The following is a 20,350-nucleotide window of genomic DNA, read 5'->3' on the forward strand; positions in this document are numbered from 1 at the left end:
TGTTTACCATTCAGCACACAGAGCGGAGAGGCAGGCAGCTGTAGTGTAGGCATTCTTTCCCCATTAAATCTTGGGTGAGAACCCCGTCTAGCCCAGAGCCAGCTGCTGCTGGCTTAGTGAACACGGCCATGGAGCTCTGACCTCGAATCATCCTGCTCAACACACTCAACGTTCCTCTCTTTCTCTTTCTCTTTTTCTGCTCCAGGTTGGCCGCATACCTCCCCCGGCTGTAGTACTGTGCCCACCTCGCCATGCTGGCCTGTCTGCAGAGGAGGCAGAACCCTCCACCCCAGCACCCGGTGTGTGCCAGCAAGACCCTGGAGCCTCTGCAAGCCCTTGGACGAAAATGTGAGTTAACAAAGTGACTGGGAGCGATGGGGGTCAAGAGTTCAGCTCGCCCAAAGCTAAGAAATGAGTGAGGCTTGTGTTCGCCATTTGTTTTTAATCTATCGGTCATGGTGAATGATGGAACCGGGTGGTTAACCCAGACTGTGAATAAGTGAAGTAAAATGGACTTTCCGGTTTCTGTTGTTTGTCACTTTGCTCGCTACTCTGAGGAATTCTAAACAGTTTCATTCGCTCTGCACTTAGACCTTGGATTGCCATGTTGTTTGGCTACTCATTGTGAGGGGGGCTGTTTAGCTGTGCTGATTGTGCAGTCGTGGCAACAGGGCTGAACAGACAGTGTTTAACGTGCCTCACTGGCCCTGGGTGACCCTGAGGGTCTGTAAACATTTACAGTGTCTGGCCCTGGCTGTGCTGGCCGCCTGTAAAGCATGACAGCTGCTCTGTTTGCTCCCCGAGCACCACCCTCTGTCCACTCACAAAATGGTGTAAAGGGACGGAGATGAGCCAGGGCTGAAAACTGTTACAGAGCTGGCAGAACTAGTTTGAACCAGTTTGGGATTAGAGAGGGCTGCGGCAGTCAGGCATCTGGAAGGTGAATTTCTCCCTAATTTTGTTGAATCTTTTGGACAAGCTTTTTGCGGCGAGTCTGTTTTCTGATGAAGGGAAGAAATGTCTTTTCTCCCTATTGAATGTGCTAGAGTCTTTAGTGGCCTTTGTTTACGTGGCAGGCCTACGAGCTACCTCAAGCCGATGAAACAGACTGGCGGATGGAGAGCAGTGGATCACTAACCTACCACTTTTTACCTCATCTTAGGGAGGCTTAGTGGGAGTTGCAGGTTCTGTGCTTTCCTCATCAGTGGGACATTGTATCAGGCCTGTAACCAGCCCAGTGAAAGGCAAAGAAATAAAGCACTGCCTTCTTCGTTCTCTGCTTCTCACTGGCCAATTAGCTACTTCTCAGCTCAACATCACACTCCACCCGCCTCTGACAGAGGAAAGTCACAGAAACAACAAGGTGACTGGGTCAGATCTTGAGTTGTTTTTTGCTGGCCTGTATGGATGTCTCATATGGAACTGCATAGGAGAACAAAGAGGGAACGAGAGACACAAACAGAGCTCCAAGTGCATTTGGAAGGGGCAGCTCTTCAGCTGAGTGGGGTTCAACCGGCCTCACTAATGAGGTTTCAGAAAGGTATCGTGAAAGAGAGGACAAAGAGAAACTGTGCAAAATAGAATTAGAGAAGGTAAACGAGGAGAGGAAGGGAGGGGAATGGAGGCAGTCCTCAACAGTCGTCTTAATCGATTCCCGACTTCCAATTTTGCAGGATTAGCCCACTTCCTCTCCGGGTCCTCTATTGAGGAGCAGCCAGTGGGAGTCAGGACTCAAATCAATAGAGAAAAAGAACAGTCTACAGTCTTCCTGTTGCACTCCCTCTCACTGACCCTCTCTGTCTGACTCTCCCTCTCTTTCTCCACCTGTTAAACCCTTTGGTTGAATGACTACCACAGCGACTGACTTGAGGTTGATAATGAGGATGTTTGAACATAATAGCCTCCTTTCTGTCCTTGGAGGGGGAAGAGGGAAGCAAGTGTTGAATTTCCACCACTGTGCAGTTCTTGGCCTCAATAAGGCAATTGTTCACCCAGGCCCAGGAGGGGTGCAGAAAGGCAGACAGTGGGGTCTGGCTGCAGAAGTGGGCACACTCAGGTCACCACGCTGAGCAGGTCCCCTTGATTGATTGTTCGTGGCCCAGTTTGTGCCAGCGTGGAATGGGGGTTGTGAGTAAGGTGACCTGGGTTCTCAACAGGAGGCTGAATACCAGAATACACCCCTCAAAGAGACGGAGTGAGTGAGAGCACAGGAGGGGGATTACCTGGCAGCGAGGTAGAGGTGAGCTGTGTCATTAGCATCGGCTGTCCTTTACACAACAGTGATGAGCGTGTGTGCATATGGTGAGCACTGGGGTGGCAGAGCAGTTGGGAGGAGAGGGCGAGGAGGGTTTTTAGCAAAAGCCACCGCATGCAGATGCCGAGTTGCTGCACAGATCATTGATGCGACTCCCATTAAAAATCCCTCATACCCTCAATAAAAAAGGACTTAACTGGCTCTACCATCAGCTGGAAGCGTTCAGATCGGCTCGCCAGACAATCAATTTCCCCCAAGCGCACAGAGCTTAGCGGGAGAAACGGGAGGCGGAGAGCGGGATGTTTCCATTATCACAGCCCGCTCTATGTCTGGGGGGCACTGTAGAGCGGGGAGAGAAAGGAGGGAGTGGCAGAGGGAGATGGGGAAAGACAGACAAGTGGGGGAGAGTGAGAGCGAAGCAGAATGAGAAAAGCCACTGACCGCCTGCCCTTAAAAATTTCATCTTGGATTAGCCTCACAGAGCCTCACAGAGGCGGCCTTTTGATATTTCTTTCTTTGGCCGTAAAATTAAAAGGAGTGCAGATCATTAGTTGAATTATAAATCATAGGCACTTGCTTTCACTGCGCCCAAATTCCACGCATATGTGGCTGCACTCTCCAGCGCCAGCCCCTGTCACTTTAAATTAAATCCCCCGTTATGGGTGACATTTGTAGCCTGCCCCCTCCGCTGTGCTCCCCTCCACATCTCTCTACCACTGCCCTAGATGGAGACATGAAAGGCAGAGACGTCAGCGGAGCCAGGGCCTCTCATCGTGTTGTGCCCCAGAGAGAGGGCACCCATCCAGACAGATGAGAGAGAAAGGCCCTGCAAGGGGAGAGGGGTGAATGGATGCCACTGACCCTGGCCATCCTCGGCCAGCGGCGACCTCCCTCGCTACCAATCCCTCTCCTTGTTTGCCGTCCTCAACCGTGGGTCTGAAGGTCCAGGGAGCAGGGGTGAGCATAACAGCCCTGCTCCAGGAGGGTAGCGGGAGGTGCACCGGTCCAGTGATGAGTAACATTGAGATGGCTGGACAGGAGGCCCAGCTGCCCCCACCACTACCCTGCCTCCTGCCTGGCCCAGACAGTAATTACTCTGCCACATGTCAGCTAAAGAATAACAGGGCCAGGATCCCTCAATTGACTGGTCAGTGGGGATGTTTATGCCTGGCTATTTTTCAAAATGATATCTTTTCAGATTTCTGCAGGTTTTTATTTGTTTATTCTTTTCTTGGTGGTTGAATTGGAGACAGGCCTGCTATTTTATGAGAATGCCATTGTCACACAGGGTGTGCATGTCTGTGCTCTTTATCCAGGCCCGCTGCAGGTCCTGCCTTCGTTAATCACACAGCTCGCTTGCCCTCCCATTTTTGCTCTGGGATTGAATCAGACTTTGGGCTAAACCTGGGTGTTCCCTCGTGTCTCTAACCCCATCAGGGCCCGGCTGCAACCCATACACACACACACACGCACACACACACCACACATCGCTTCAACATACTTTTGGTTGCATTCAATGACTTATGTAACTCTAATTGAGACAGAACTATTTTGCACATTGATGAATGCAACAGCAGTGAAATCAAACTGCACAACACCAGTTATGTCTCAAATCAACTGGTGTGAGGTCCAGAATTTGTCTCCTTGTAACCGAAACGTACACACACGAGCACACCTGCAGCCGTAAACCACTGTGACACCACCCAGGAGGCCTGCGGTGCCAATCAGACAGGAAGTTCCCAGAGGGCCTGATATCCCAGGTTCATGCGATGTCAGGCCACGTTCAGCCCTCTTCCTGCTTGATCGACAGAGACAACCTGGCCATGTCACACACAACCCCGGGACATAATATGGGGGTTCGCCTGGGGATTGTAGTTTCCCTAACAGCCCTGTGCCTCTGCAGTCGGAGCTGCCAGAGCCATTAGTTTGCTTTGCTTTCAGCAGCTTCTGTTCCTAAGCCACACTACCAGAGAGAGGGAACATCCTCCGGTAATGACCTCCAGCCTTCTCTCTTCCACTGTTGTCTGAGGCGGTGCACGACATAACAGGGGAATTAGCCGGCCATATCAAATTGCAGCATGATTTTCCAACGGTTGTTAGGTAAGGGAGAAAAACCCGAAACCAACGCATTTTCGGTTGAATATTTAAATGTGGTCACGAGCAGCAGCAGGAACAACAACCTTTCCCCTGATTGCGTCAGTGCCCTGGAGGTGGAGGGCATAAAGTGGAACTGGGGGAAAGGGAATGGAGACGGAGCAGAGGAGAGAGAATCTGCATGCACTTGACCTTTTCCCACTGGTTGAACTACCTCGTTCCTAACTCCCATTTGGAATTCCACAGAGTGCCCACAGAGACTGCCATTATTCCACAGTCTGCAGCAGGGAGGAAGAGGTCATGAGGTATTTTTCACAGTGAAAGTTGATTGACAGCTATCCATGGCCTGCATCCTCCTGGGTGACTACTTATGCGATCTCATTTTGGGGATCACTGGGTTTGCATAGCCGCATGAAATATGTAATACACACCTCTATCACATTGCTATATTGCAGGATTGCAGAGTATTAATCGAGTTTCACTTTATTTCACAGGGACCGCCCTGTGATTTTGGCTGTACTCGTCTTACCTCGTGCATACTACTGGCTCTTCTGTCATGTTGGCGTCCTTAGCGCTGGCACACAAAAGATCATTTCCGGCCTGTGGCGTCCCGCGAAGCCATGCCTTCCCTCTGCCCTCTGCCTTCTGCTGTGAACACGGGGGGCGAAGCAATCTTATTGCCTTGGGAGGTGAGCTTGAGGAAGAGGGGCTCCACTTTAGTTTTGGTCACAGTGGGACTTGGGTTGAAAAACAGGTTCCTGGTTCCAAAAGCCTCCGAGCTGGCATTTGGGCGTCCCAGGTGCAAGGCATGGACACCCTCTGTCTTCTCCTGCCAGAGAGTGGGGATGGGTTTGGGGGATGTGACGGTGTCCGCGGTCCCCTTGCTGTCCCGCAGGAAATGACACACAGCCTGTGCCATCTCAGCGCTCGGCTGAGCCCACCACCGACTGACCGTGAGAGGCATTCAGGAGGTGTTGCACGCTCCTGGCACGCTCTTTGTGTTTTTGAGTCGTGTCTTCACAACAAAACTCTAAATAGAAAGTGAGAGTTTGGGGCCAACATTTGGACTTACAAAAGTGTGGAAGTAGGAAGAAAGCTTTCATTAGCTTTTCGACTGGTTTTCCAACCTTTACTCTATTTCTGTCATGTCACTCCATCCAAATCATGAAGCAATTACAGCACATTTAACAGAATTCATTCCTTTTTTAACTACATCTATCTGCTGAACAAATAAAGTATAATGTTTAAAAACAACACATTTTCACACAAAGTACATTTAGCGAAATTGTCTTTGTGGTCACACTGGGTTACACCCTTACTCACAGTTTATTGTGACATAAATTACATCTACCATAGCTGTATCTGTACATTTTTAATGCAGTAAATTGTCTCACACATTCTCACCTCGCGGCCAAGATTGAACTTCACAGAAGGTGAATATTGATCAGTATGTTGTTGCCAGGGGTCTCATGTAAAGAGGGCCATTAAGAAGTGTTCAGATTCAACAGCAGCGGCGTTTGTTGTTTTTGTCCGGACCGCTCATTAACTTGCACCGGATTTTAATACCATCCCTGTCTGTGGTTATTTTAGTCCACTCTAAACGTGTAGAGGGTTTTGTGAAGAAAGCATGGGAATGTAAACAGACCACAGTTGACAGCTTTGCTCCTGTGGGACATTTTACTACAGTTTCTGTGCTTTGCTCCTCAGCCTCGTTCTCATCACGGCCATCTTCCCATGCATTGGTTGCCTCGTCATTTTAGGTTTCAGAAATAATGTATCGCATTTGCTTGGTTATAGGTTCAGAGGTAGTGAACAACCGTAACCCTGGAGGAACCCAGGCCTGTATCTGTCAGCTCCATCATGGAGCAGCAAGTGTCTAAGATGGTTTTAGCTTTCTGATGTTGCACTAAAAATGTTATCGACTTGCCAGGTAACATGAAAGCAAAAGTATCACTTACTGAAGTGATGAAAGCTCTGTCTGTTAAAGGGTATTAATTAAGAAGCATTGCAGATTTTGGCTTTAAGCAATAGTTCAAATAAAACACGTTGCTTCTGTCAAATCCCTGCTTTCACAAACTCATTTACATGAAATCTTAAAAAAAAGAAGTAATCTTCCTGAAAATGTACCTATCCATTTATGTGCCTCCTCTCCTCTCCTCTCCTCTCCTCTCCTCTCCTCTCCTCTCCTCTCCTCTCCTCTCCTCTCCTCTCCTCTCGTTGGCATGTGTTCTGCAGCCGAGCGCCTTGTTGTCTGTGCAGTGTTAAATATTAATTGGGAATCAGTGGAGGACTTGTCCCCTAAATGATGGAACAGAAGGGCCCAGGCTTGCCTCGGGCAGCCTGCAGGCGCCTTTCTTCTTCCATTTACCTGCAGGCCTGTGCACCAGCACTTCCTCCAGTCTGACAGGCCTGCCCAGGCGCCTCCAGCCTCTCCTCATCTCTCCCTCTCGCTCCCACTCTCTCCCTTTTTTCTTCCTTCTCTGCTCTCTGCACTGGTTCCTTTTCTTATCTCTGTATGCGCTTACAATCTCTACCTCTGGTGTCCCATATTTCAAGTGTGTGTGTGTGTGTGTGTGTGTGTGTGTGTGTGTGTGTGTTGCTGCGTCCATTTGAGTTTTGCATGACTGTGAATGCTGCTCGCTCTTGGCTGTGCATGTAGCCCTTTGAGAAAATAGTGTCACAGCGTGGCATATTCTCTTAAAAACAGAACAGGGAAGGCTCGACATTAATCTTTCAGGTCAGGATTTTTCCTTGTTGTATTTCTTTCTTGGCTCTGTGTCCTGCGTTGCTCTCTGCCTCATCACTTGATGTTTTAATCTCTCTTTCTGTTTCCTGATGTTTCCCCATAACTGGCCTCACAGTTTGTCTTTCTGTCTTCTATGAGCCGGCCTTTGTTCCTCTCTATCAGCCTTGTCATCTGCAGAGGTGTACCGAGACAAAACAACTAGCACCGGCTGCTTCTTGGTGCACTGGCTATAGCTTTAACTCGTGGATGACCCTTGTGGACTGAGTTGATTAAGATGCAGAGATTTGTTTTGGAAATCAAACCAGTCGAACCCGTTCATGTATTTTGACTCTGTATATGTTTGCGCTGGACCACAGCTTCAGGTAGGGTACACAAGGTTCAGTGAGGGTACATTGTGAAATGACAGGGCTGAATGCAAAAACGGAAAACCCTCAGAAGGGGGAGAGGGCAGCAGAGAGGCAGGGATATAACTGGAGGAGAGGAGAGGGGGTGGGGTTGACTCTGATGCCATAGGAATGAGTTCACAGGCCCATGAGCACAGACCTAATCGCACATGACAATATCGGCTGGTGTGCCAGTCGCAACGCATAACCACCCCGCTGCTTGTGCTGACTCGGGGTATTTGCTGATAAGCCCTGCTTTCCAGACCATGCTGTATGCACAATGAGGGTGGCCCAGGCAGGCCTGAGGGCTGGCTCCTCACAGGCGAACCAGGGGGCTCGGAACCCCCCATCTATACTGAACCATGCACTCCACTAAGCCCTTTGGCCAGACTTGATTATTAAACAGAAAACTGTTTTGTACGGAATATAGGTATTTCTTTTCCATTTATAATCCACGATGTCCATCCAGGACCATAAAGTATTGCAAATGGAAAGAGCCTGGTGAAACTCGTGCCTGAAATGAGGTCGAGTTTGTGAGGGGCTCTGTTCACAGCGTGAAATATTCAGAGTTGATGCTTTCCATTGAAATGCCTTTTTTTTTCTTTCTTTTTTTGGACTGTCATGGGAACAAACATGGAGTCCTTTCTTTTTGTTTGTCCGTTTTTGTTTATGGAGTGCAGTGTGAGCTAAACATGCTGCCCCAGTTTCTGTGTTTGTTTGATGCACGGGTGTCCCACAAAAAAAGCTGTTGGCCTGCATTCCTTTGTGGCTCAAAGAGGACATAAACTACCCAATGCTGTTGTTTTTGCTGGACGGTCTGCTAGATCATCAGTAATTAACATGTGCAGTGATCTGCTCTGAATTAAAGGGGGACTTTATGTTAAGTTCTCTTTGAATATGACTGTTTGCGTTAAAAATAACATAAAACATTGTCTTTTCAAATGCTATCTTGACAGAGCTTATAGTGCTGATGATGTTTTTAATTCCAGAGAGAGGCAGTAGGCCTCCTCTGGTGATGCCAGTGGTGTTACTGTAATGGGGCAGGAATGCAGGACGAGTGCTTTCCCACGCTGTTAGTTTTCTTCTGCTGTGCGCGTTTGAGACGAGGCTCTGTGCCGGCGAGGCTCCGCTAATGCAGCCAGAGTGCAGGCAAATGGAAAGTGACACTTGTGTGTGTAGAATGGTATTTGTGGTGACGCTTTGACTACAGATAATAAAGTGTTCGCCCTGAGGTGATTCCGCCCGGCAAGCACCCCAGATGAAACTCACTTACTCAGAGAGGGAGACTGAAGAGACAGAGAGAGGGAATTAAGAGACAGAGAGGGGGAAGAAGAGACAGAGAGGGGGATGAAGAGACAGAGAGGGGGAAGAAGAGACAGAGAGGGGGAAGAAGAGACAGAGAGGGGGAAGAAGAGACAGAGAGGGGGAAGAAGAGACAGAGAGGGGGAAGAAGAGACAGAGAGGGGGAAGAAGAGACAGAGAGGGGGAAGAAGAGACAGAGAGGGGGAAGAAGAGACAGAGAGGGGGAAGAAGAGACAGAGAGGGGGAAGAAGAGACAGAGAGGGGGATGAAGAGACAGAGAGGGGTATGAAGAGAAGAGACAGAGAGGGGAATGAAGAGACAGCGAGAGGGAGACTGAAGAGACAGAGAGGAGAGGGGTATGAAGAGACAGAGAGGGGAATGAAGAGACAGAGAGGGGAATGAAGAGACAGAGAGGGGGATGAAGAGACAGAGAGGGGGATGAAGAGACAGAGAGGGGTATGAAGAGACAGAGAGGGGGATGAAGAGACAGAGAGGGGAATGAAGAGACAGAGAGGGGGATGAAGAGACAGAGAGGGGGATGAAGAGACAGAGAGGGGTATGAAGAGACAGAGAGGGGGATGAAGAGACAGAGAGGGGGATGAAGAGACAGAGAGAGGGAAGAAGAGACAGAGGGGAATGAAGAGACAGAGAGAGGGAAGAAGAGACAGAGAGGAGAGGGGGATGAAGAGACAGAGAGAGGGATGAAGAGAGAGAGAGGGAAACTGGAGAGACAGAGAGAGGGATGAAGACAGAGAGGGAGACTAAAGAGACAGAGTCGGAGATGACGAGACATCAGCTTTTTTTTAACTAAAGAGAAAGCATGTATGGAGCTTCTAAATTAGTGGATTTTGCCAATTCATGGTCATCAATGTTGTAGCTTAAAGAGAAAGGATGTCTGGATGGTAAAATATTTGGATCAGCTGTTAGCAGGATCTACGAATGTTAAGTTCTCTCTCTGTGTGCGTGTGCGTGTGCGTGTGCGTGCGTGTGCGTGCGTGTGTGTGTGTCTGCCAGTCCATGTGTACAGAAGAGTCCTTCAGGATCAATCAATTCTCAGTAATTTCCCCTACAGCTCATAAAAGCCAGGTCTGTCTGGAAGGAGCATGAGGTTGCCACATCAAACCAGCTAATTCATTTACATGGCTGATTGAGGAACATCTGGCTTCAGAGATAAATTCTAACGAGAAAATGTAAACATGGCAGTGTCTTGGTGGTATAATATTCCCTATTTCTTGGGAGAAAACCTTTATAATAGAAACCTAATTAGCTGTTTTGATCGGACCCATTGTTCACCATCACATATTAGATATATGAGAAACTGAAAAAGACGAATAATGTTGATGGACAAACGCGTTGTACAGAAAGAAAAACAAATGGATCTTGTTTTTCCTCTGCTCCTTCCTCATGTTATCTGTACCATACCTCTGTCACCACTGCTGGCTGACTAAATGACCTCATGCAGTCCCTGTGAGGAGGAAGCCCAAATGAGGCTCTCAATTGGGTATTTCTTCCATCTGCTTATGCAGGAAATAGATAAATTAAATCTAAGATTAGATTGGTTTTAATGAAATGAAAGATTAGATTTGGGAGTTTTGTCCAAGTTTTTTTTAATCTCCTTTAATGATTAAATCCATTTTTGACATTTTGCCACATCTGCGTGCCTGTGAAGGATCAGTGTGCAGATTGCTTTAACATTCTCATTATCCTCTTTGCTGTTTGTGAAACATGTTGGCAGGTTTAAAGTCCAATATGTGATTGCAGCATGACACCCTCTGTTGAAAGATGTTGTCCAACTACTGATTCTATTTACATAGTGAGTCATTTGAGTGTTTACCTATTACCTATTATTTAGTGTCTGACATTTGATTCAAACGTAACACTATGTGACTGTGAAACATTTAGTTTATTGTTTGATTTATTATTTAATTATATAATTGTTCAAAATGATGCTGCATTCCATTTACTTCAGAAATCGGAATTAGGAGATGGAAATGACATCACGCCCGAGTTGACTACGTTCTACTACAACAAGTCAGAACACTTAATGGGGTTTGCTCCAGCCGGGTTAGACATTATTACTAATATCAGTTGATAACAGCACATTATGGCAGTATTTTGCCAACTTCGTGGTCGGGGTTTGTTGGGCATCGTCTGTATATCTGACTCGTAATAAATGCGTCCTGAGGCGGCATGCCTACTGGGAACACGGAAATTCCGACCCCGTTCTGATGGAATGCAGCGTTACAATCTTTAAGTCAACCTCCTTTAGAAATAAATGTGAAGAATTTAAAGAAGACAAAGAGGAGTTTGGTGAAGATTGCATTTTTCGTTTCCACTGTCTTACAATGTGACTTTGTTTGATGATTATGATGACACAAGCAGCCGTGAATTCAGACAGCTCTATCCTCTGAGAAATCACTGCAGTTTGATTTTTATCTTTGCAATTATAGATAGCAAAGGCCTGACAAATAATTGCCTTGATTTTCTTCTCGCTGTGTTGCTGCACAGAAAATCAACCTTGAGATGAACAGAGGGAGATGAGTGTTCCTAAAAATGGCTTTTCTGATATCAAGCAAGCAGCAGGGTTCCCTTTCCCCTCACGTGCACTTGAATTGATTAGTACTCCAGCTGAGGGCATATTCAACATGTCTGCCCCCTGCAAGGCTGGTGTACCCTGTTGATCACTGGCTCATACATGTGCATCCTCTGCTCCCGCTCTCCTCAGGAAGCTCCTGTGGGGCGCCGAGGCTTTGATTGACTGGCGGCGAGTCCACAGGACGCCTCTATTATTATCATCGCTACCTCGGCAGAGGGGTGGGCGGGGGGGGGCTATGTCCAGGGGGTCTGGCCGACAACCCCTGCTTTGTGTGCCCGATAGTCAATTAGAGGCAGCGCACTGCCGGAGACGAGTGGGATGCAGGGTTAATTGCAGAGGACCAAACAGCTGGCTCTATCAGGGCCCATTGTGTTTGCAGCAGTTGTCACGGCAATTGAGGCCTGGCTTTAATCGCTGACTAATCAGCCCTGTGCCAGATGACACCTCTATTAGCACAAGGCAGGTATTGTTCAGGATGCGAAGCTGCCTCTGGCTTCCCCTCGCCTACCCTTTCTTTTTGCAGCAGGCTAACGGAGGAGGGGAGAAGACCCTGATCATATATCTGCTGAGAGCTAAACAATAGCCACAGGTCAAGGGCTCCTCCATGCAGCGATGCTGTTGAGTCTGCCCCGTCTAGGCTGCAACACATTTGACCGGTCAGACATTTTCCAAGCTGAGGGATTGAAGATTGTTTTAGCCATGAATTATTCATTTGAATAACTTCATTACGATAAGGTTAAGGGCAAAGTGGCCATTAGTGGTGGAATGTGTTACAAGACTTGTGGGTAAAAGGGACAACCTGCTGGCCCAGTGGTCTAAAACACACACCACATATTTGAAGAATCCAGAAATTGAATCATGTAGCCTTGGTAGCAAGCAATCCCGCCCCCCCCCAAAAAAAGAAATCAGTGCTGTGGAAAAAAGAGAGACCCATCTTGTATAGCTGCATGTAGGTTGAGTAGACACATGATCAATACTGCAGCTAATGTCCCCTCTTGGCTCACACACACATTTAACAGGGACTGTCCCTCTCTGAGGGAAATGGCTCCAAGTGAACATGGTTGAGGTTGGACTGAAGCTGACCCCATGTTTTCGCTCATCTCTGCTACTGTTGTTTGCCCTAACCTCATCACTGTTTGTTTGACCAAAGTTAATGTGTACTCTGCACTCGTTCTTCTGTGAAAACGTAATTGCATTTCAACCAAATGCTCCTCGTCCTTCATTTAAACAAGCACTTTTTTCCCGCTGCTCACCAATGTACATGGTCAGAGGGGAATAAAACAGGAGGAAAGCAGGGATACGGGAGTGAGTGAGGAAATGGCGCAGGCTTTTTGATGTGTTTCAGCATTTTTTTTCCACTAATAAGAAGAAACTACTCCAACCTGCTCCTAATCTTAGAACACTTGGATCACTAATAAAGGGGAACAAGGGCATTTCAGGCACTTCTCTCCGACTTTTCCCTCTGCTTATTCATTTAAACCTCTAATTAAAATGCAAAGCATTCTCATGGTCCTCTGGATTTGGTGCTGCACTCTGGCACAGCCTCTGACTCCCTATCTCCCCACCACCACCCTCCTCTTTCCACCTCAACTAACTCCCTGCTCTCATATTCCCTCTGTCTGCCTTTGCTTCTTGTGATCAACACAATTTGACCTCTCACTTGGAAGAAGTGCACAGAATTTAATGGATTTTCTACAGTCTAATCTAACCAGTTCCCTCTTTAGTGCTGTTTTGTACCCAGTGGACCTCATCTTTACCAGCCCTCCACCACTCCTCCACCCTCACACCAAGAAAATTAGTTCATCAGAATTCAAAATGTACTGCTGGCTAATTAAAGGAGTGTTAATTGAGTGTTCAGAATTGGGTACCTCTTTCACCAAACGCACAGAAACACACATACACACACACACACACACACGTGTGCATACACACAAGCACACATGCAATCACAGTAACAGCACTGGGTACACCAAGGACGTTGCGCTTGGGGAGTTTCATGCCAATCAAAAATGGAGAGAAAGGAGAGTGCCCATCCTCCAAGTGAAATGGGATTTCTAGATCATATCATGGCCTACTGCAGCTCAGTCCGGCTCTGTGCTGCCATATGCCAGCCTTGCTATCTCTGTCTCACCACTGGAGAGTGTAACACTGCACAGAGATAGCCTCTCTCGCAACGTGCATCGTGCTAATGAGGGGTGGCATTTAGAGATGTGCTGCTCTGACACATCTCTAAATGCATTGTGTGCCAGGCACTGGGTGATTAAGGACAAAGGTCAGCCCATTAATTGCCTTCCTGCCATCTCCGCTCCCTGGCGCGTGATCTCTCAGAACTAATGCATGTTTGCCTGAGCTTTTATCTCATCTCCAATGCAGTTCAATCATATGCGTGGTTTGTTTATATGCCTTTTATGTGAAACTTTATTGTTGAAGCATTGCTAGCCCAGGTTTCCCCGTTCATTTGCTATAAGCAGTTTCATGTGCTTGTGAGTGCACATAGCCTCCATGCTCACAGGAAGGGAAAAACCATATTCTTCCATCCCCAGGGAAATAATTAATCCTTACAAGGCTGTCGCATGTCAAAATGAAGCGAGTGTGAAGCATTTAGCCCAGGAGGCATTGCAGGCTGTCGCCCGCACAGGCACCTGTTGTTGTCCCTGCCCTACATTTCATGAGTGAGAGCTGAGCAGAGGATAACAACATGCTCCACTGATGGCAAATGAGACACACAACTGCAGATGCAGGTTTGTGTGTGTATGTTTTTGCCTTTCTTTTCTGTTTTCATGCATAGTGTTTGCATGCACGTCCACGCTGGAGAATGTGCACAGGTGCAGGAAACCCCCTACCTTATGAGGGGTTGAGGGCTCACACAAAGGAGGCAGTGCTGGCTGCCTCGGAGGGTGTTTATCAGCCAACACCATCTGTATGCTGCTGCTCATACTCTGCTCTACTGCAGCCTTAACCAATAAGTCACAAAGTGCCAGCCTAAAAAGAGACTCTCTCCTTTAACCTCCATGTCCTCACTTATAGACTTACTGCTCTGGAGCAGAGAGATGTGGAGACCCTGCACATCAAACACACAGAGTGTATAACGGCGGACGGATGAGAGTGAAATTACACCCCAGTTTGTGGCCATACTTACTGTGATCAACTTTACTTTAAAAATTATACCGTGGAACTTTTCATTGAGGAAGCTGGAATCAGAAGCATCCAGATGCTCATTTGCCTCCTCCTCTTCTTCCTTTATGCCTGTGGGTTCTAATAACCGGAAGCCTTTGTGGAGCTGAGATGGGTTTTGTAGGCCTGAAAGGCCTCTAATCCCTGTGGCCTGTGAAGTGTGAAACCCTTTGATGCCAGGTTGGTGTGCCAAAGGCTCTGCCGATTGACAAACAAGGGCCAAGCTGCGAAAAGATGGAGGGAGAGGGCTTTCTCATCTCTCTAAGAAGAAATGCAGGCTCGGGCATGGAAAATATGGACTCAGTGATTGAGAAGGAATAGAATTAGCCACCCTTTAATGAATTTCCTAGCTGTTTTTACAGTTTTTTTTCCTCATGTGGCAGTAATTAGGTGGAATGATGGGCATATTGCAGCTGGGGGCTTGCAGGGACAGCAGGGCACAGGCCCTTGATATGCCTGAAAGCCAAGTATCTTTCCTCATTTAGACCATGTGATGATCAAAGATGTTGTTTTTTTTTGCTCTCATGTAAAGAAGATCAGAAAAAATGCTGCCATTCCATTTGCATGTGGACCAGCAATCTGCTTTGAAATGAGCGTGTTTTTATCTTCTGAGCAAATTAGATAAATCTTCTGTCAGTTTTCCACTGCAAGTCAGAACATCAAAGCAAATGGCACTGCCGTCACCAGGGAAGCAGAGCTTTGCCTCAGTAAGGTTGGTTAGATGTTAGATTGGCTCTGGACCGGCACACTCAGCCTTGCCCATTAGGATGGCACCAGGTTCCCTCCCTCTGATTAAAACCAAGTTATTAGATCCAAGATATTTTTTATTATTAATGAATAATAAAAATATTACAGAAATTACATTTTTACATATTTCATTTCTAATTTGAAGTTGAGTGTTTCTGATTTAGTCTGCAGGATGAACCTAACTGACAGGTCTTGCACTTAATTTGGCTCGGATATTCACAGTCTCTCCCCTCTGCTGTTAAATTCCCAATTAATTTATTTTATGATATGGATCTTGTAGATTTAATCATTTTCACAGTTGGAGACCCATAGGGTTGTTGAAATGAACTCCCCATGCTATCTGTAATGGGAGCAAAGAAATGAGAATTGTGACTACTTGGCTGCAGTCTCTTCAAAATGATTTTGCAATCGGAGGGGAAATGGAGTGAGTCCTAGTCACAGCCTGCACCCTGCAGACTCCTTAGGTCGCCGGGACATTTGCTGACGGCACAGTTATGGCAGTTCATTTTTGTGCGTTTTGTTAGCTTTTGCATAAAAATGTAATTTTTGAAGGTGTTGCAATCATACAACTGCTGATATATTGCTTGTAAATTGAGTTATTTTCCCATCCCCCCCCCCCACCCTTTTTGTTACACTGAGCTAAGTAGCCATGAAATTGACTGAATAATGTCGTTTAAATCCAATCTCTCCACGGCCTCTCACCTCCATGCCCAGCCCCCAAACAATGACACATGGTGGGGTTTTTAGAAATTGCCATTTGCCTGTTTGCCACCTCAATTCACAATGGCCAAGCCTTGGCTCATTGAGCGAGGGGCATTGCTAGTCACACTCGCTGCCTTTACTGCTGAATTGAATTTGGGGTTTGGATTGGTTTCATATGGCAAACAGTAGACAGCATTTACATGTGCAACGTCTCTGCAACTGTCTTTTGTATGTTGTGTCATGTAATATTTAGTAAATGTAAAATAAATGCATGTAATAACAATCTATATAACATGAACAGATAAGCCAATATTTTGCTACTCGTGCTCTTTAATAAAATATGTCAGAGGCATGTCTTATATTTGATTTATTCAATCTCCACAATGATGTGTTTCCGTCTTTTTTAAATGCTTTTTTAAACAGCGTGTGCTCAGTCTTATCCTTGACCAAGTTTGCATATAGCAGCACTGTAGAATTCTTGACTTGGTTCCAGTCTGATGTAGTTCACCTTAACCAGGCTACTAATTCCCCACGGATGTCTAATTGGTTTTTGTGTGAGGACCTTCTCCACATATTGAATTGAATAAATGTGGAAATGCTGTGGCCAAGGGTAAGACCCAGTAAGTGATACCACTTATAAATCTCAAATGTGCCACTGCAATTAAACAAGCTTTCACCCCCCCCCCCCCCCCCCTCCGTCCCTGCTTGCCTGGTATCCAAGTCTAACCCAATTCAATGCTAAAGAGTCTGAATTAATTTCACAATGCACTGATTTAACAGCGCCTAAGGTACCAGGCTTTGACAGAATGAGTTTTAAAAAAGATACATTTGCCTAGGGAAGAACTTCCACAGGAGGGTGTGAAAATGAGATGGAAAGAAAGCTCAAATGGAGGAAGGATGGAACATAAATGAGTGTCAGCCCTGATTTACTATTTGCAAACCCTATTTGGGTTGTTCCGCAGTGTGCCCGCTGTTTGCTTCTGGTTTTATTCACCTGCTTTTGTTGAACACTCACATTTTTCAGTGTGCTTTAGATGTAGTCACTGCTAAAGGTTTGACTGTTGCAGCAGAGTAGTGCTTAATGCAATTGATTGATCGATCTGACTTTGTGGCTGCCGTTGCTGTTGGCTCCTTTGATATTTCTGGTAATGAAACTCCTGGTCTGGTGTTCTGTTCTGCAACACATGCGTCCATCTAGTTGTTGTTGTTTTTTTATCTTGATCATTCATTTCACTCATACTTGTTTCTCTCTTTGTTTTGCAGGTGAGCTTGTGGTGCCCACACATTCCCCGCGCTACCCCACTGCGGCGGAACTTGATGCCTTCGCTCAGAAGACGGCCAACAGCCCTCTGTGCATCAAGATCTTCCCCACCAACATCAGGGTTCCCCAGCACAAGCACCTTAATCGGACTGTGAATGGATATGACACCACAGGGCAACGCTATGGTCCCAATCCACATATCTACACAGGGGGCCACCATGGCCTGCTGGCAATCATCAAGGCCTCCTCTCCGTCGTCCTCATCAACAGCCACCTTTGTCCCTTCAAAAGGTGTTCTTAAGAACTCCGAAGGAAGACGGACTAAGCTCTCGCCAGCCCACATAGCTGTTGCCCCATACCCACCCCCTAGTAGTAGCACTTTAGCCAGTGGTCACGGCCAAATGGTATACCACACTGGGCCCCCAGAGGGCCCCGTACTCTCGGTTCCCCCAAATGTCACTGTAGCTGGCTCAGTGATTCCGGTAACAGGGGGCCGAGGCCTGGCCCTGCCTGCACAGTCCAACCTCCCCTCCATCCAGAGCATCATCTACCAGATCAACCAGCATTGCCAGGCCCAGGCTCTGCAGCAGGTGTGCCAAGGGGCTGCCACTACATCGTCGAATTCCAGCCCCTCCAAGCAGGGCTCAACTGGCATGGGGGTCTCTTCTTGCTCCTCAGGTGGAGGATACCTGGTAGGAATGGGTCCCCAGGCTAATATGGTGTACACAGGGCCCGGGCTGCCGGCTCAAAATGCAGAGGCTTTGAAGAATGGAGTGTACGCAGATGGAATGGACTACATCATTTGGCAGAAGCAGCAGCAACAACAACAACAACAACAGCATCAGCAGCATCAACAGGCTGTGCTCCGCATGTACAGCGGAGGTAGCGGAGGAGGGGGCGCCATCAGCAAGTCCCCAGAAACTTGTGTTCCAGGGGGACTTGTGGCGGCACAAATGTCCTCCTCTTCCTCCAGACCTTACCACCTGACAGCAAGTGCCAGCGGAGGAGGCGGGATGGACAAAGTCAGCTCTTCCCCTTTGAACTGTGTGGGTATGCATGGGAATTTCTCAATGGGTCAATATTTTGCCCCGCCATGGAACAGTGTGCTGGTAACACCTGACAGTGACTGCTACAACCCCCAGGAGCTTTTGGCCACCTCCACAGGAGGACCGGTCACGGGGCACAGAGAGATGGGCTACCCCCACCACCATCACCACTACCACCATCATCATCACCCTGCTGTAGACAGCGGGGGAGGTTTGTGCTGCAGCCTGCCCAGCAAGAGCTTGTGCAACACATCAGTGCTGAGCAGCAGCTTGCAGTCTCTGGAGTACCTGATCAACGACATCCACCCACCCTGCATCAAGGAGCAGATGCTTGGCAAAGGCTACGAGACTGTGTCTGTGCCACGTCTGTTAGACCACCAGCATGCACACATCCGCCTCCCTGTTTACAGATAGAGTGGGAAGAAGAGGAGGAAGAGAATCAAGAGTTGGAATTTGTGAAGAAAATCAAAGTTAAAGAACACATGTGTTTTTTCTAGGTACAGATTGTTGAAAGTGGCACTGCTTTAACTTGTGTGGGAGTAGAGAAGAGCAGTTGTTGTGCTGTGTGACCCTTTGTTTGGTGGATTCAAGGCAGGCTGTTGGAATCCCAAATATGAAAGGTGGCAGTGATTGCCAACGGGAAAGAAAAAGGGATTTCAAGATGCTCCAGATGTTCCATTGTGTGGTTTGCCAATAGGAATTTTGGGTTGATTTATTTTTTCTTCAGTTTTTTTGTTGTTTTACTCGCCTGAACGTTTTGATTAGAATCATAGCTCGACATGAAGTGCATACGGCACTTGTATCCAACTTCCAAATACTAAGGCTGAAGCTACTGTGTAGGTTGTCACTGAAAGGGTCTCAAAAGGGCCAAAGCTTAGGGCTGCTTTCAAAATCCAAAACAATGTAACAGTACACATATAAACACACACATAGACAAACTCATACAGAGACACACTGTACTGGTACGTGAGGAGACTAAAATTATACTCGGGTGTGTATGTACAAGGATCATAGGGTTGAATTAAAAGAATAGTACAATATTAGTTGTTATTGCTGTTATAATTGATACATAAATTGCACTGCTTGAATCTTGTTAACTTTGAAGTTTGGAATTGGGTAGTTTGGATATGATATATTTAAGAAACTTGAAAAACTTGAACCTATTTTTTTGTTTTATATATTTGTAGGTATATTTTATGCATTGGCTGCTATGAGGAAAAGTGTCTCGAATGCTTTTTTTAATTTAAAATGTTTCCTTTTTTGTTTTTTTTAATTTGATAATTCCTCCTCAAGCTAATGTGCAGTTTCTTATGTCCTGGTGTGAGGCATAGTCGCTGCTTTGGTTCTGTAAGAACCTGGTCAGAGAGCTCTTTTTCCTAACCAACACTGGAATCTACAATAAATCTTGAAATACTTATTTAAAAAAGAAAATGTTGCAAAAAAAAAAACATGATAAAGAAATGTTACAATGAAGAATGTGATTGGGAGGTTATTTACATAACCTTACATGTATGTTTATGCGTGTATGTGGCTGAGTGCATGCGCGTGTGTGCATTTTAGTTTGTGTTTTTTTCAAAATCCTCAGACTTTTTTTTTTTTCAATTGTGTCACTAAAAGATTTCAACCACAAAGACTGAAAAACTGATTCCCCAGTCCCATAAACATCATATCTGAGTAATGTACAGGAGATATTTTGCAAGTCTCGCTCCCTTTTATCAGAGGCTTTAGATATTCTCTGGAGCTAGAGTAGCGATCGAGATCCCACATCACTCCTTTCTAGCTGTGGTTACAGTGCTACATCCACTGCTTCTGTCAAATGTTTATCATGATGACAGAAAGAGGTGGGAACAAATCAAAGTTGTGTTTGGGGGGTACTAGTCACCCCTGATCCTGCAAACAAATACAATATGGAAACAATCATGCCCTGTCCGCTGGCATCAGATGAAATGAGACACGGCTCACTGCTTTCCCTTGTCCGTTTCAGCCCCTGGTTGGGATACATTTAGCTTAACTTGATGATTCAGAGCAGTGAAATATTTATTATGA

At 46.6% G+C, this 20,350-nt stretch overlaps 1 protein-coding gene across 1 annotated transcript; it reads left to right on the plus strand.

Annotated features, from left to right (window-relative positions):
• Positions 1-236: 236 nt before the first annotated feature.
• On the plus strand, positions 237-18,718 carry fam222aa (family with sequence similarity 222 member Aa; the record flags this gene model as incomplete). Its single annotated transcript, XM_079270862.1, has 2 exons — positions 237-348; positions 17,262-18,718. The coding sequence occupies exons 1-2, from the start codon at positions 252-254 to the stop codon at positions 18,716-18,718; spliced, it is 1,554 nt and encodes a 517-aa protein (XP_079126988.1). The 5' UTR covers positions 237-251.
• Between the last annotated feature and the right edge of the window lie 1,632 nt (positions 18,719-20,350).

Source organism: Melanostigma gelatinosum, assembly GCF_949748355.1.
Source record: "Melanostigma gelatinosum genome assembly, chromosome: 6".
In the NCBI taxonomy this organism is placed as follows: domain Eukaryota; kingdom Metazoa; phylum Chordata; class Actinopteri; order Perciformes; family Zoarcidae; genus Melanostigma; species Melanostigma gelatinosum.